Raw genomic sequence first — 14,145 nt, 5'->3', positions numbered from 1 at the left:
ACCAATGATCTAAAATACATTCTCTGCCAACTACAACCCTGCCTTCCTTTTTATCTCAAATCCAATTCAAAAACCAAAAAAGTCACAGAAAACTCCTATTAGCCCAAAATACATTAACATCTATAATTCTTGAGCCAGATACTGGGATGAGTTGCATTTTTAGTTTGTAGGAGAAACTAAGTCCACAAGTGATTTGAAAAAAACACTAATACACTGCTCACTGCTAGGTGCTTATTACCCTAAGGTAAAACCTTTCCATATGAAGATTTTACCAGGATGAACAATGTAGTGTCCTACTTTTTTTTTTTTTTTTTTGGTTGGTTGGTTGGTTTTTGGTTGTGTTTGGTTTTTTGGTTTTTTTGTGGTTTTTTTTTTTGTTTTGTTTTGTTTTGGTTTTTTTTTTGTTTTTTTTGGTTTTTTTTTTTTTGAGGGTTTGGTTTGGGTTGGGGTTTTTTTCTGTTTGTTTGGTTTGTTTGTTTGTTTTTTGTGGGGTGTTCTTTTGGGAAGAATGAGCTGGAAGATTCCTAGGGTAAGTTTACACTTTTCACGTTATTTTTTTTTTCTTTTATTTACAGAAAGTGCCATTTTTGCCACAAGAAAAATAAGAGCTTATAGGACCACCTGTCCTCCTTCACACAAAGGTCTTATTTGTATCTGCAGTCCTCAGCTGAGAAGCTGCACTATACCAGAGACAATTTCAGCAGTTAGAGAGCAGTATGAATGATAATTGTCAGCCCAGCTGCATGTTTGCTTGCAGCATTCATTGCAAATCATCAGCTGGCTGCACTCCCACCCCCTCTTTTTTGTTTTTTCCAATTTCCAATTTTGTTTTCTCCAATTTTGCAAAGTTGGAGAGATCCAGGTGAAACCCAGGTGACCTCTCCTGTGAAGGCTGACAGTCCAAAAGTGGTTTCCACTTCCTGCAGTTCTCAGGACTACCCAAGGCAGCAGACTGGTGGGAGAGCTTTTTGTAACGGGTGCCTTTCCTTTCCTCCAAAAAAAGTGGCAGCCATTTCCACTGCCGTGCAGAAAGCCTTCTATTGCTGTGTTCAGGAGGCACTGGAACTCTTGTCCCACTGATTAGAGCAGGCAGTTTGCCATCTGATTGCATTCAGAGCAGTTCATGCCTCTTTAGCACCATGACAAGCTGCATGAAACTAAAAAAAAAAACAAAGCAAAAAAAGAAAAAAAAAACACAAAAACAACTAAACACAAACAAAAAGAAAGGTTGATTTTGCATCATGATTAAAAAAGGGAAAAGTACAGAACTGAAATTTTCTCTCAGAAATCTGTGCCCCCGTGTATTACTTCCAAGTTCTGGTGCAGGAAATCCTGTGTCACCTCAGCTGTGCAGGATGCTACATGAGAAAAGCATCATGCTGTGGCAACAAGGGTCACTAGGATCAAGGGTGCCCTCTTTTCATGGCTTGGGAAGTTACTTGATCTTGCAATGTGCCTTGATTCCAGATCTCTAAAATGGGGTCAAATAGAATTCTGCCACTTCCTGGGGACTTTTGGTCAGGTTAGCACCACTGTAGGGTTGCCACAGTGCTCAGAAATTGGGACACAAAACCTTTATCATTTTTAGACCCTTTATTTCTCCTGCTATAAAGGTCTCTGTCAGAGCAGCAGCATAAGCTACCAATGCACCCCATTAGAAAACACATTTGTATGAAATTTAGCAACATCCCTGATGCTGTTCTTGATGCCAGGGAGTGAGCAAAAAGATGCAGTGATCGCTGTGATAGCAGAGATGACTGCCCAGCTTCAGAGAGGGAATATCAGTTGGACTGTGAACTTGGGAGATGCATTTCTGGACACACTATGTGGCTACTTCTTAAAAGGACAAGAAGTAAATTCAGGACAAGGAATGTGTGTGAAAGCTACTGGTAAGTTTCTGGATCACAGTTTTGGGTGTGAACACCAAAATAGCCCAGTTACGAGCCTCAAGTGCAACACCCCCCCCCACACACACATACCAAAGTGGGGGAGAAGATGGAGTAGTGGGGTAAAGAAAAACAAGGACAGATTCCAGCTGACCATGCTGAAAGCTCACGTGTCTTTACAAAAAGGGATTTCTGCTGAAACCACAAGGGAATCTTGGGTGCATAACCCTTTGCTACCCTAACTAGTGCACTTTTACCTGTACTGGTTCCCTGCCCAGAAAAGGAAAAAAGGAGTGAGTCAATTCTGAGTACTGATGAAAGCCAGACCACACCACAGCTAGAGTGTCACAGGTACCATCCCTGTGTCAGGCTGCCCAGAACCCTCTGTCTGACACACCCATTTTCATTTTACCAGGAACCTTCCCTGGTTACACTATTAAATACACTTCCCATGAATGCTTCCACTCGCTTGCTGTCACACGGCCCAGCCACTCGCTCGCAGCACACAATCATAGAGTCATGGGATCATTGAGGGTGGGAAAGGCCTCTAAGATCATCGATTCCACCCACTATCCCAGCCGTGCCAGGGCCATCACACCCCCCGTCCCTAAGTGCCACACCTACATGTTTTGGTGAGCACTGCAGGGGCCGTGATCCCGCTGCTTTCCCTGGGCAGCCTGTTCCAATGCTTAAACCACCTTTTCCGAGAAGAAATTTCCCCCAGTATCCGATCTAAACTGCCTCTGGCACGACTTGAGGCCTTTTCCTCTCGTCCAGTCGCTCATTCCCATGGAAGCAAAGCCCTGAAGTGGTTAAGCCCCGCACCCCGGGGAAGTTTGACACAGCGGAGTCGCTTCTTCCCAGACACCAGCACACCACTGAGGGCACCTCCTCAACACCTGTAGGAAGGTTTTGAGTCCATTGTCCCGCAACCCTGTGTGCCTAAGGGGTGCTTGCCAGCGATAAAACCCGCCAGCCGCTGGCATTTTCCCGTTTTAGACACGCGTGTGGTGGATTTCACTGCCTCGCACCTGCAATGGAGGCAGAGGAGCGATGGCAGGAATGGAAGGGCTGCGGGGGGAAAGGGGCCCGTGGCTACTTCTGCACGCCCTCGCCCCTGGGTGAGGTGTTCCCCCCGGGTCAGAGTAGCTCCATCGGCCACAGGTGCTGCAGCCCACACCCACGACTTTGGGGTGATTCGGGAGTTTTTTTGTCACTCTTGAGCTCGCCGCCCGCGAGGCGGAACTCTATGTCCGGGGCAGCACGGAAGGTTTCCAGCGGCGGACGCGGCGGGGCCGGAAGGCGGCGGCGGCTCCGCCGGGGTGGCGGCATGGCGGGCTGGGGGCGGCTGGCCCGGCTCGGCGGGCGCCTCTGGGCGGCGGCAGGGCTGGCTCCCGGACACAGGTAGCGGTGCGGCTGCGAGGGGAAGGGGCTGCTCCGGGGGACGGGAGGGAAAAAAGAAGCGGCAGGAACAGCGGGGAGCAGAGCGTGCAGCCCCGAGGTCGTAGAATCTTAGAATGGCCTGGCTTGGAAGGGGACCTTGAAGATAATCTAATTCCATCCCCCGCTGCTGTGGGAAGGGACGCCTTCAGCTAGAGCAGGTTGCTCAGAGCTGCATCCATCCAACGTTGCCTTGAACGCTGCCAGGGATGGGGCATCCAGAGCTTCTCTGGGCAGCAGTTCCAGTGCCTCACAGCCTTCACAGCAATGAATTTCTTCCGAATATCTAATCTAAGCCTACTGTCATTCAGTTTGAACCCATTCCCCCTTGTCCTGTCACTAGAGGCTCTTGTAAGTAGTTTTGCCTGGTCTTTCCTGTAAGCTCCCTGCAGGTACTGGAAGGTGAGCGGCACCTGAGCTGCCCTTTTCCCGCGGCGGCCTCTCCCCGCCCCTGGGCGCCGTCTCTGCCCGCCGCCCTTTGGAGAGGCCTCTGTTTGCAGCCTGCTGGCAGCGCCTGGAAGCTTTGTTCGTGGTGCCAGGGGTTACTGCTGGGGCATTCCAGCCTTAGAAATAGCCCCAGCCTGCGTTGGAGTTATGGCAGGACAGGCACGTTCGCGTCCAAAGCATCTTTGCAGCACAGTGAGCGACTTGACCTGCCGTGTTTTGGGTCACCTTGGCCCGCTGGCCACGTGCATTCACTGCCTGTACTATCAAATACTGTTTTGTTGACATTGCAGAGGACTGGGGAGCATTCAAGCCTTTTTCAGCTCTCATAACGTTTATGGCAGGACACTAAGCTGTTCAGCAGTGTTTGTAGAACCAGAGAGTTGTTGGGGTTGGAAGGGAGCTGAGGAGCCAAGTTCTAAGCTGAGGTCTAAGTTCTTCCTCACAATGTGACCAGCCCTGAGGTCAGACTAGGTTGCTCAGGGCTTTGTGGTTTTGAGTCTTGAAAGCCTCTAAGGACTGAAATTGCACAGTCCCACTGTTTGGACCCCAGTGCCAGTATTTGATTGTCTTCAGGCTGAACATTTTTTTTCCTTAGGGCAAATATGAATCCCCCTTTTCACTTTATAGCACTTCTCTAACTCTCCTGGTGTGCACCTCATTGACATGGCCTACTTTGGTCTTGTCAGTAGCTTTCTCACAAATTATCCCGTGCCACTTGTGGATGGGACTGTGCGTTTCTCCTTTATGAATTTCACTTGGTTCCTTGTTGGCTTGTCCCTCTGGCTGGCAGAGGGACACCCTTGGGCATCATCCACTGCTCCCTTCCAGCTTAAGAACAGTGCACTCATCCTTTCTCAGAGGCCACTGAAAAAGATATTGAACAGGACAAGTTCCTGAATAGACTCTTGAGCAACTCTGCTTGTAACTTGCCTTCTAGTAGATTCCAAACCATCAGCTGTGACTCCTTCAGCTGACGATCCAGCCAGGTTTTTGCTCAGCTGATAGCCCACCCATCCATACCATAACATCCCATCTTGGATAGAAGGATGCCACAACAGATTGTTTTTAAAAGTCTTGCTAAAGTTAAGTTAAACAGTACCTACTGTTATCTCTTTGTTCATGGATCTAGCTGGAGGGGTTTTTTTTTGTGTTAAAAGGAGTGGTTGGTTGGTTGGTTTGTTGTTGCTTGCTCTCCTTTGGTATAATTCAGAATGTTTAGTCAAATGACAGATAATTAGGTGTTTTATAAATTAGATGTAATATACATGTTATGAGGCATTTTTTGTACTGATAAAGACACTCAAAACCTTTTCCCATCTCTGGAAAGGGATCAGCTGGGCTTTGTAGTCAGACACATCAACAGTTCAACATGGTGGCACGAGCATCTTTCTGAAGAGAATGTGGAGTTCCTCAAGAAGATAACTGCAGAGGAGTACAAAGCTCAGACAGCCAGCAAGCTGTGCCCTCTGAAAGATGAGCCATGGCCACTGAATAAGTGGACACCAGGTGAAAAATTATCTCTTCTGAAATACCTGTTCAAGCTGAAATTATTATTGTTGTTGTGTTGTTGCATTCAGTAACATCAGGATTGTGTCTTGTGAAGTATTCTCCTTTTGGCTTTCACATCAGTCACTCAATAAATCTCCTGGTAGATAAGTAAATGTAATACATCTGTTTTCTAAAAAGCATTTTAAATATTACAAGATGTTAAGAACCTTTTAAGAACTTTTAGTTCTTAAGGATAGTTTTTAGTCCAGCTCTTGGCCTATCCCACTGCTGTACAGCAAGATAATAAATTAAGAATTTGTCAAAAAAGTCTCCTTAGAATATAAAGTCTATGAACTTGAAAATGTTTTTGTTAATATTGCTGGGCTCTGAAGAAAAAGTGTAGTATATAATACATCCCACTTCTGGTCTGTGATTACAGTTTCCTATGGACTAGAACACAGAATTTAGTTTTTGAGCTTTCAAAAGGGTCACATCATTTGTGTGGCATACTTGACAGGTTGCCATTGCAGAGATTGAGGTGGGAAGAACCTCCTACAGCAAACTTCTCAATAGTTAGTTTGGCTCTAATACATGGGCGTTGTATTTTGGAAAAGAAGAACAAACCAAAAATAGTTGCATTTTCTATCAAACACAACTGAAACAGATAGAACTTTACTGCTGGTGGGGTTAAATAACCTGCAAGGATTTAGTGGTGTTTTCTCTTCTTCACCTCCTTAGGAAAGATCAGAGTTAATGGGACTTGGCAGATTATTAGATGAACTCTTTCAATTATTAAGTGTGAAGGTGCATCCATGGTCTGTTTTGATCTACAGATTCCATCAGAGTTGGTGTTGTTGCAGTAAAACTGGGAATGATGCCAATATGGACCAAATCAGGAGAAAAACATGCTGTCACACTACTTAAGGTGAAATAAACCATAATGAATTTAATCTCCTATTCTATATTCATATTATAAACCACCTGTTTCAAGGAAAAGTGAAACTTACTACTTGCACACAGCAGGAAATCCTGAAAGAAAGTGAAGATTTCTTTCACTCCTGTATAATAGTATACCACCCCCGTTCTGTTTATATCCATACTTTCTAGGAGTGTTCTGCCCTGCTGCCTCAGCTATTCAAATGCTGCAGAGCTATGAGTGGTGTAACCTAGGTGATGCAACAAAGCTGGGGTTAACTGTCCCACTTCTTTTATTTTTCCACCTGCAGGCATGTTGGGATTAGTTTCACCTTGGTTTCTGAGCCTTTGTAGCTCTGAAGCTGCTTCTTCATATTCTCCAGCAGCTGCTCTTGTGATGAAGCCTTTTGCTGACTGGCTGCTTCCACAAGAGGAGCATGAAGGCCATCACGTTTACAGGGCAAAGGAGCAGGAGTCTAAAATGGGGGCCCTTACTGTGCGCTTTGTGTGCTTACAATAGGGGTTTTGCAGATCTTGTGTGGAAAAGGTGATTATAATTTATAGAGCATTTATGAAATTAGTTTGCATTCTACCAAATTTTTTGGCTGAAATAAGCCTTCAGTTCATTGGAAAAGCAATGTCAGTGGTAAAAACTTAACACACTGTCTTACTTTTAGGCTGCATCTTCTGTTATGAAACCCAGACTGACTTTGGTGTTTTGTTGTCTTAATGTATCTGCTTATGCTCAAACACTTTTTCTTTTCTCTAGGTTCAAGATTGCCATGTTTTAAGATATGTTTCAAAGGAAGAGTCGGGTGGAAAAACAGCTAAGCTGCTTGTTGGAGGCAAAAATGTATCTCCTTTTTCTGTAAGTGAAGCATTTTGGGTGTCACTGCTGGAATAGTTGTTTCTGTTGTGATTACAATTTAAAAGTAGCATAAATAGACTTCTCTGAAAGATTTATTGGCAGACAAGCGTACTTTGCAATTGATCTTTTGTCACATTCACCTCTGCCATTTCCTAAGCGAGTGTAAATTCTTGATTAAGAGAATAGCAGGAAGAACTTTTTGAAAGTTTTGCCTCTTAATTCTCTAGGAAAGCTGTGGGTTTATGAATTTGCTTTGAGATGCAGTGTCCCGTGCTGGTGAAAGGGTTTGAAGGACCACTAGCAATGGAGAAATGTGTGTTCTTCGTGTCTGTGGAGATTCAGTTGAGATGAGGACTGCAAGATACACACTTCAGGAGCCTGTTGTATAGTTATTCAGCTTCATCAGCTGTTTACAACTTAGTGCTCTGGCTTACTCTTCTGTACTGTCTTTTTTGCTATAGTTCAACTTTTTCCCCAGGTCTATTGACATTGTTTAGTTTGCCTATAGTTCTGCTGCTAAGTAACTTCAAGACTTATCCTTTCAAGAAGATAGCTTCATGATTGTAACTCATCAACAGCCATATCAAAACCAATCACTTGTTCAGACATCCCAGTTGCTTGATGTGGAATTCCCAGATATCTCTAGTGGCTGAGGTTGTCTGGCAGAGCTGTCATTCCCCAGGATGAGTTATAGATCAAGCAGGAAGAAAGCATTCCCTCAAAAGATGTTTCTGTAAAATATAATTTTTCAATTCTTGCAATATCCTGACACTCATTTGTCTGATTTGGGCAGGTGAAAAAATCACAGGGCTCATGACTACTAAGCAGATTATCTCAGTTCATGATTGTAGCTTTTTGAGGGCATAGATTTCCATTTTTCAAACAGATGGTTATCCCAGGGCCTCAGAATTAATCTGTGTATTTGTTTCTGCTTTAGTGGAGGTAAGAGAAGAAGGAGAAGAGAAGATAGATCTGTTGGCTTTTTTAGTATATTGTGCTGATTTTGAACAGGCTTATACTTCAAGGTACCATTCATTTATTCAGTTGGTTTATGCCATGTTTGACTAGTACAGCTTGCACTCTTCAGGTGTCTATTCTGTCACTTCAGTCCATTTCTACTTTCCAGGTATGACATTTTCCCAGAAAAATGTCAGCTGTGCTTTTTTCTTTCCTGTTACTTTGGTCTAAGACATGCAAGAGTCATGGGAATAATAATTTTCAAGTTGTATTTTGCCCATTAGACTCCTTAGAGTCGATCTTTTCATGAAGATAATGTTACTAGTAAATCCAGTATGTTGTCAGAGTAAAAGCATGCCAGAAGTAAGGAGGTATGAAGAAAACTTCTTTTTAAACAGCTCCTATGAAAATTTCTTCAAAGCAGAACTACGTAAAATGTTAACTCAAGGACTTCTTAGAAGTGTGAGTTATGTTCAAGAACTTTCTTTGGGCATAACTTTTCCCAAGTTAGTGTCTTTTAATTTGGTTGAACTTAGACTCATTTTAATAAAGAATTTAATTAAATATTATTTGAGCAATCTTTGGTGAGGTCCTGGCCTGAGACTGAACTGTGCATTATTATTATTCTGAGCTCTGTATTACTACTTTTGACATCAACAATGTATAAGCTACATGATTCCTAAGGAGGAATTTGGCATGGTGATTCTGGGCAGATTTACTTGTTAAGGTACTAAGAAGTGATGTATTTCTGTGGATTAGCTGCGAGTTTGGATCATTGTTTTCCTATGTTTGTCAGCCTTCTTATGTGTTTCTTTTCTCTCTGTAGTGAGAATTAAAAGAAAACTGAATGATACTGTCTTGTATTAACATAAGCAATTTCTCTTTTGTTAATTCCTCATAGGAACATCTGTCTTCCTCAGATTCCTCACAGCTATTAGTTTTTAATGAGTTCAATCAAAAGATTCCTTCAGTAATTTTTCTAACAAAGTATTTCCTGTATTTCTTTGGAGTGTCAAATTGCTTTAAAATTGATAAGGGGTATTGTATTTTAGCAAGATTAATTTTTCCTTTTTAGCTTGATGTATGTCACTCTGTTATAAGTGAACAGATTCTTCATGATTTTTTAATTAATGCAAGCTTATGCTCAACTGTAAGTTCTGTCAGTGCTCAGACTTTTTTTTTGTCAAAAATATTTTATATGCTTCCTATAAGTGAGGGCATATCAATAATTTTCCTATAATACTGGAAGGTATTGTTGGTGTTTTTAAAAATAAGGAACATCTGAGAATCCACTCAGTGTTCCCTCTTCAATATTGCTTTTTAGGAAGGGTTTGTAAAGACTGAAGTGTTTTGTTTGTAAAAATACATCTCTGACTTGGCTGTTTGAAGAGGAGGTGCTGTTACAGTAGAACAGTGCAAGGCTACAACCTAGAGTAGGACTCTTGAGATACAAGTGAATTTTACCCTTTGATTTCACCATGCTGTTCTTAAGCTGTGGCAGGTCTTTCCAGCCACCCATGCTGAGCACAGGGCTCTCCTTGCTCTCGCTTATGGCAGCAGTTTTACATAGCTGGAAATAAAGGATTGATATACAGGCACTTAGTAGGAAGTCCATATCTTTATTTTTCATTCTCACATATAGTTCTGCAGATTAATACAGGTGCTCCACTGATCCCTCAAATATTTATGGTCTCAGGAGAGATTTTGTATGTAGTTGGTTATGGTTTTTTAAAGGTATTTGAAGTATTTTGTAATGTGACCTCAAGTTAACAAATCTCTCAAGAAATATTTTTCACTCTCAAAGATGGATTCATAAACTTAGAATTTCTGGGTTTTTTTCTAAGTCAGAGATCCTCATCATCTTGCTTCTTCATTCTTCATAAAAATTCCTTTGTTCTAACACTTTTCAACAAATGTTTGAAAACAAAAGGGCAACATGCAGATTTTCAAAACTTTTTAAAACATTGTATTTTCAAATACACTAACATTTTTAAAGTTGTGCACGTTACTTGCTCTTAAAATACTCAAAATAATTTTTGAGAGAGAGAGAGAGAGCTGCGCAGGAGTTTTGAGAAGCAAACCTCAGAGATGAGATTATCCAAGTGTGACAGTATTGTTAGATGTTTAAATTGCTTTCTACCAGAAATCATTTGAAGGAAAGTCAGCTGCATCTCTTTTTTTTTTTTTTTTTTTTTTTTTTTTTCTCCCTGTGGCCACAATTTTCCTGCATCACTGTTTCTGTTGCTTGGTTTTGTCTCAGTGGTCTGCTGTTCTGTGAGATGTCTTGCTTAAAACAGCTGAGAATAATTTTAAGTACTTTTAAATCTGTCAGACTCATCTGAAAACAGAATCCCTGCTTTAGTAAGTCAGCAGTAGTTTGACACTGAGTGTACTTGCTATATCTTAAAAATACATGGATCATAAACTTGTTGTTATTAATTTTTCTTTTTTTGCCCAGAGACTCAAAATTTTCTTCTGTGGAAATTTAAGCATTTCTAGAAGTTTCTGCAAGACGAGAATTTATTTCTATGGTTTTGTTAGTTAATAACAATTTGGTTTTGCTAGTTAATAAATTACATTTATTGTGGTGTGGAACTAAGTCATCAGAAGCTTTGAAAAAGAGAACCTACTTCTAAATTGCTACAAAACTCCTTGTAAACCATGAAAAAAAAGATAGCATCTATCAGGTACATTCTAAATGATTTGTTTCCCTCTTCTGATCTTCAATATCCTCATATATCTCTCATTTATATTAGATAGCTGTAGGGTAACTACTTGACAGAAAATAAAAGGCAGACATTTATTTATTTTTAAATAAACTTTATGTGCAGATAAAATGCAAACCTCAAGATGAAATTCTAGTATGATGTATCTGTTTCTCTGAGTGATGTTGACAGTCTTAATAGTTTTCTGTGCTGGGTTGATTCTTGGGTATTTTAAGATGACTTCTTTTTTATGGCTGCTTTTTGTTGCAGAAACCAGAGTCTGCACATGAAATTTTTAAAGAAGCTGGAGTGCCACGGAAGCAGAAAGTTACAACATTTAATGTAACAGATGATGCCATAATTAAGCCAGGTAATTTTTTTGAGCTACTGAGTATTATGTGCATATAGTCATTTAGCATCTGCCACTTGTAGACCTAAATGAAGTTATGATGTGTATTTCAGTGTTGTTTTTCATAGAAAATGCTGAATTCTTTGTCATTAAGCGCAAGCAAACTTTATTCATAGGGAAATTTAAAAGATGGGTTTTACTTTTTAGCTGATGAGATGTAAGTTTTTTGCTTTTTCCAGGATACTATGTTTCCACCTATAAGAAAATAAATCCAATCCAAATTTACTCTGAATGTTGAGTTAAGAAGTAAATGCCTGTAACCTTGACTCACTTATTGGGCATAAATATGGGTACAGTTACAGGAAGTTCTGTGTTTATCCTTATGAAAGGGACACAGTTTTGTGGTGATGTTTCCCAGGACCCTGAAATAGCAGTTTGAGTTTTGTTCCTTCTTGCTGCATTCAAAAGTAGGACGAAGGCTGCTTTTTCTGTTTTACAGCTTGCAAAGTAAAACACACTAAATCATGTTTATAACAAACATTCTCACTAAAAATCAGTATTGGAAGTTTGGAGATAAAATGAAAAGTTTTAAGTTTCTGAGGTTTTATTAGGTAGTGTATTTAGGCTGCATTTATTTTGTGGGTTTTGGCAGTTACAGGTATTTTCTGAAGAATTATATAGGGTAGGAAATTCTAATGTATTGCATCCTCAGTGCCATTAGTGGAGTTTTTTAAGCTTTTTTAGCAAGACCTTTTTAAGACAGTGCAGTAACTGATAAAAATCAAATCTGACATGAAGTCTGGACTGATAAATGGAAGTAATAGCTTGAGAAAAGCAGAATTCCAAGTTTTTGATAAGCCGGTTTTGCAGTGTGTGTATTTTGTACATAACATCCTTTGTGTGTATGATTTTGTGTCAGTTGGCAGTTATCCAAATGTGTGGATTATGTAAATGTAACATGAAATAATATAAAAGTTTTTATGCTTGAGACTTACGAGAGGTTTACATCATTTTAGTTTGCATTCATACAGATTTGAGAAAGCGTGGAAACAATTGAAAAAACATGAAGCAATTAAAATTTCTTTTTTTTAATGGATGTATAACAAACTGCAAACTGAAATATGCAGCCACATGGATCTTCAGGTTAAAGTTAGTTTATAAAGAACTGAGTTATCAGTTTTGCGTTGTTGTTTTTTTTAAGCTGCTAATGAAAGATTTGCACTTGGATGAAAAAAAAAATCACTGAAGACAAAACAAATTGTAAATTAATATTTTGATACTGCAAGTACTTAAGGAATTAGTATAATTACAGTGAGGTGAGTGATGTCACTGACCTACGGTAGCACTGTTTCTGCTAAAGGTTAGCATGTAGACAATTCCCCAGTGGAGGAAGCTGTACTTTTGCCACAGACTTTAGTTTGGAAACACTGTGTCTTAATAGAGGAAGCATTGCAAAAATTTTTTTAAACCCTATTTTTTTCTAGTAAATGAGTTTTTGCGGTTTGTTTGGATTTTTGTTTTATTTTTTTTTGTTAAACCCTCCACCTTCTTAAGTCCTAGTAGTTCTAAGTGCAGCATATTCTGTTTTCTTGCTAAGCATATGTAGTATGAGTCTTAACTAATTAGGCACTTAGGGCTTTGGCAGTGTGGGAAGGGCAAAGCCTTGTAAGAGTAAAACCTTGACTCTTCCTTCCTGCTCATCTGAAATGAGGTTATATTCTAAGAAATGTGCTTAAATAGTAAATACAAAGCATCTATTTCAGTCCGTGAGGTTGATAAAGAAGGACAAATAAGATGTAAATAACAAGTTCTGTTTCCTTTCCTGTGACTGCAACCTACCCTGGAGGATAACTGTGTAGTGGTTTGAGGATTTCAGCACTAAGTTGAACATGATCTCTCCTCTTCTTCTGCAGGTACTCCTTTATATGCTGCTCACTTCCGCCCCGGGCAGTTTGTGGATGTTACTGCAAAAACGTAGGTGCCTGGGGATTTATCATGTCTTAAATCTTTCTCAAAGAGAATGGCTAATTGTTTTTCCCTCTAATTTGTCTTGAACCCATGGCTCACAAAAGCTGAAATACAATTGCAGTGGTAGTGACAGGAAATTGACGTCCATTCACTCATTGGGTCAGGAATACCAAGTTATGTTTCTTGATGAGGCGTACTCTTGCTTTTGAACAAGGCAGGTAGACTATTATAGTATTAAGGCTGATGTCTGCCTGTGCTGTCTCTCACATACCCATGATTAGCATGGGCAAAGAGATACTTTAATGCAGTATCTCTAGTACATAAAAATGGAGAGAATGCTGAGAGGTATTGGTTCCCAAAAAGACTCCTTAATTTTAATTTGGTGAAGAGATGGGAAGAGATATGTGGACTGAAAGGATAGCAAAAAGATAGTGAGTACATTTAGCAGTACAACAGAGCTATCAACTTTTTTGTTTGTTTGTTTTCTCTCACATTCCAGCTCATGTCCTTACCAGCAGTGGCTAAAGATCTTTTACTTTAATGTGGGAGGAGGTTCCTCTCAGACCACTGTGAATGCCAAATGAGAGCTCAAGTTATAGAGGGTGTTCAAAAGAAAAACTGGCATCCTGTGGCAAAGAGCGATCCTGGCTCTTGTACAACTGTGATATCCCCTGACCGAGAGAACTCCTGTCTGCATACTTCGGTGTCATGATACAAAGATAATATTTGCCATTACAGATTTTATTTTCTCTGCATTGGAGATAGTATCCAGCTGCATGTCTCACATGTAGGGTCTAATACCTATCAATGTCCAATGCTGTTCACAGGATTTTGTATATATGGGGAAATCGGCCATATCAACAGAACTGAGTATGCAATTCTAATAGAACTACACCTCCCTACATTTGTGAGGGTACTCTATTGAGAAAAACAGTTTAAGGAATTGACTGGAATTAGTATTTTTCCATGTCAGACTTTCTTATACAATACTTAGATCTGGCATATTCATTCTGCTTGTAAATTGCATTCAGTGAGCATCCTATAAGAGACCATAGGTTGTTTGCAAAACAAAGTGCATGATCATTAGGAATACAGTCAGTTAATGGAGATAAGGTGTCCATC

The 14,145-nt window shown here is 40.4% G+C and overlaps 1 protein-coding gene across 2 annotated transcripts in view; it reads left to right on the top strand.

Annotated features, from left to right (window-relative positions):
* Positions 1–2,907: 2,907 nt before the first annotated feature.
* MRPL3 (mitochondrial ribosomal protein L3) overlaps positions 2,908–14,145 on the top strand; it is a 28,219-nt gene continuing 16,981 nt past the window's right edge. The window contains exons 1-6 of one of the 2 annotated variants that reach the window (XM_053996013.1): positions 2,908–3,050; positions 5,101–5,279; positions 6,095–6,186; positions 6,946–7,044; positions 10,977–11,076; positions 12,969–13,029. In XM_053996013.1, the coding sequence (XP_053851988.1) occupies positions 2,923–3,050; positions 5,101–5,279; positions 6,095–6,186; positions 6,946–7,044; positions 10,977–11,076; positions 12,969–13,029 (659 nt within the window). In that variant the 5' untranslated portion in view covers positions 2,908–2,922. Of the gene's footprint in view, positions 3,051–3,185; positions 3,291–5,100; positions 5,280–6,094; positions 6,187–6,945; positions 7,045–10,976; positions 11,077–12,968; positions 13,030–14,145 lie in introns of those variants that run through there. The other variant, XM_053996012.1, reaches the window with a different exon arrangement.

The sequence above is a fragment of the Vidua macroura genome, chromosome 1 (genome assembly GCF_024509145.1).
Source record: "Vidua macroura isolate BioBank_ID:100142 chromosome 1, ASM2450914v1, whole genome shotgun sequence".
NCBI lineage: Eukaryota > Metazoa > Chordata > Aves > Passeriformes > Viduidae > Vidua > Vidua macroura.
Note: the sequence above shows the minus strand (reverse complement) of the source record. Positions and strands in the feature narration are given on the sequence as shown.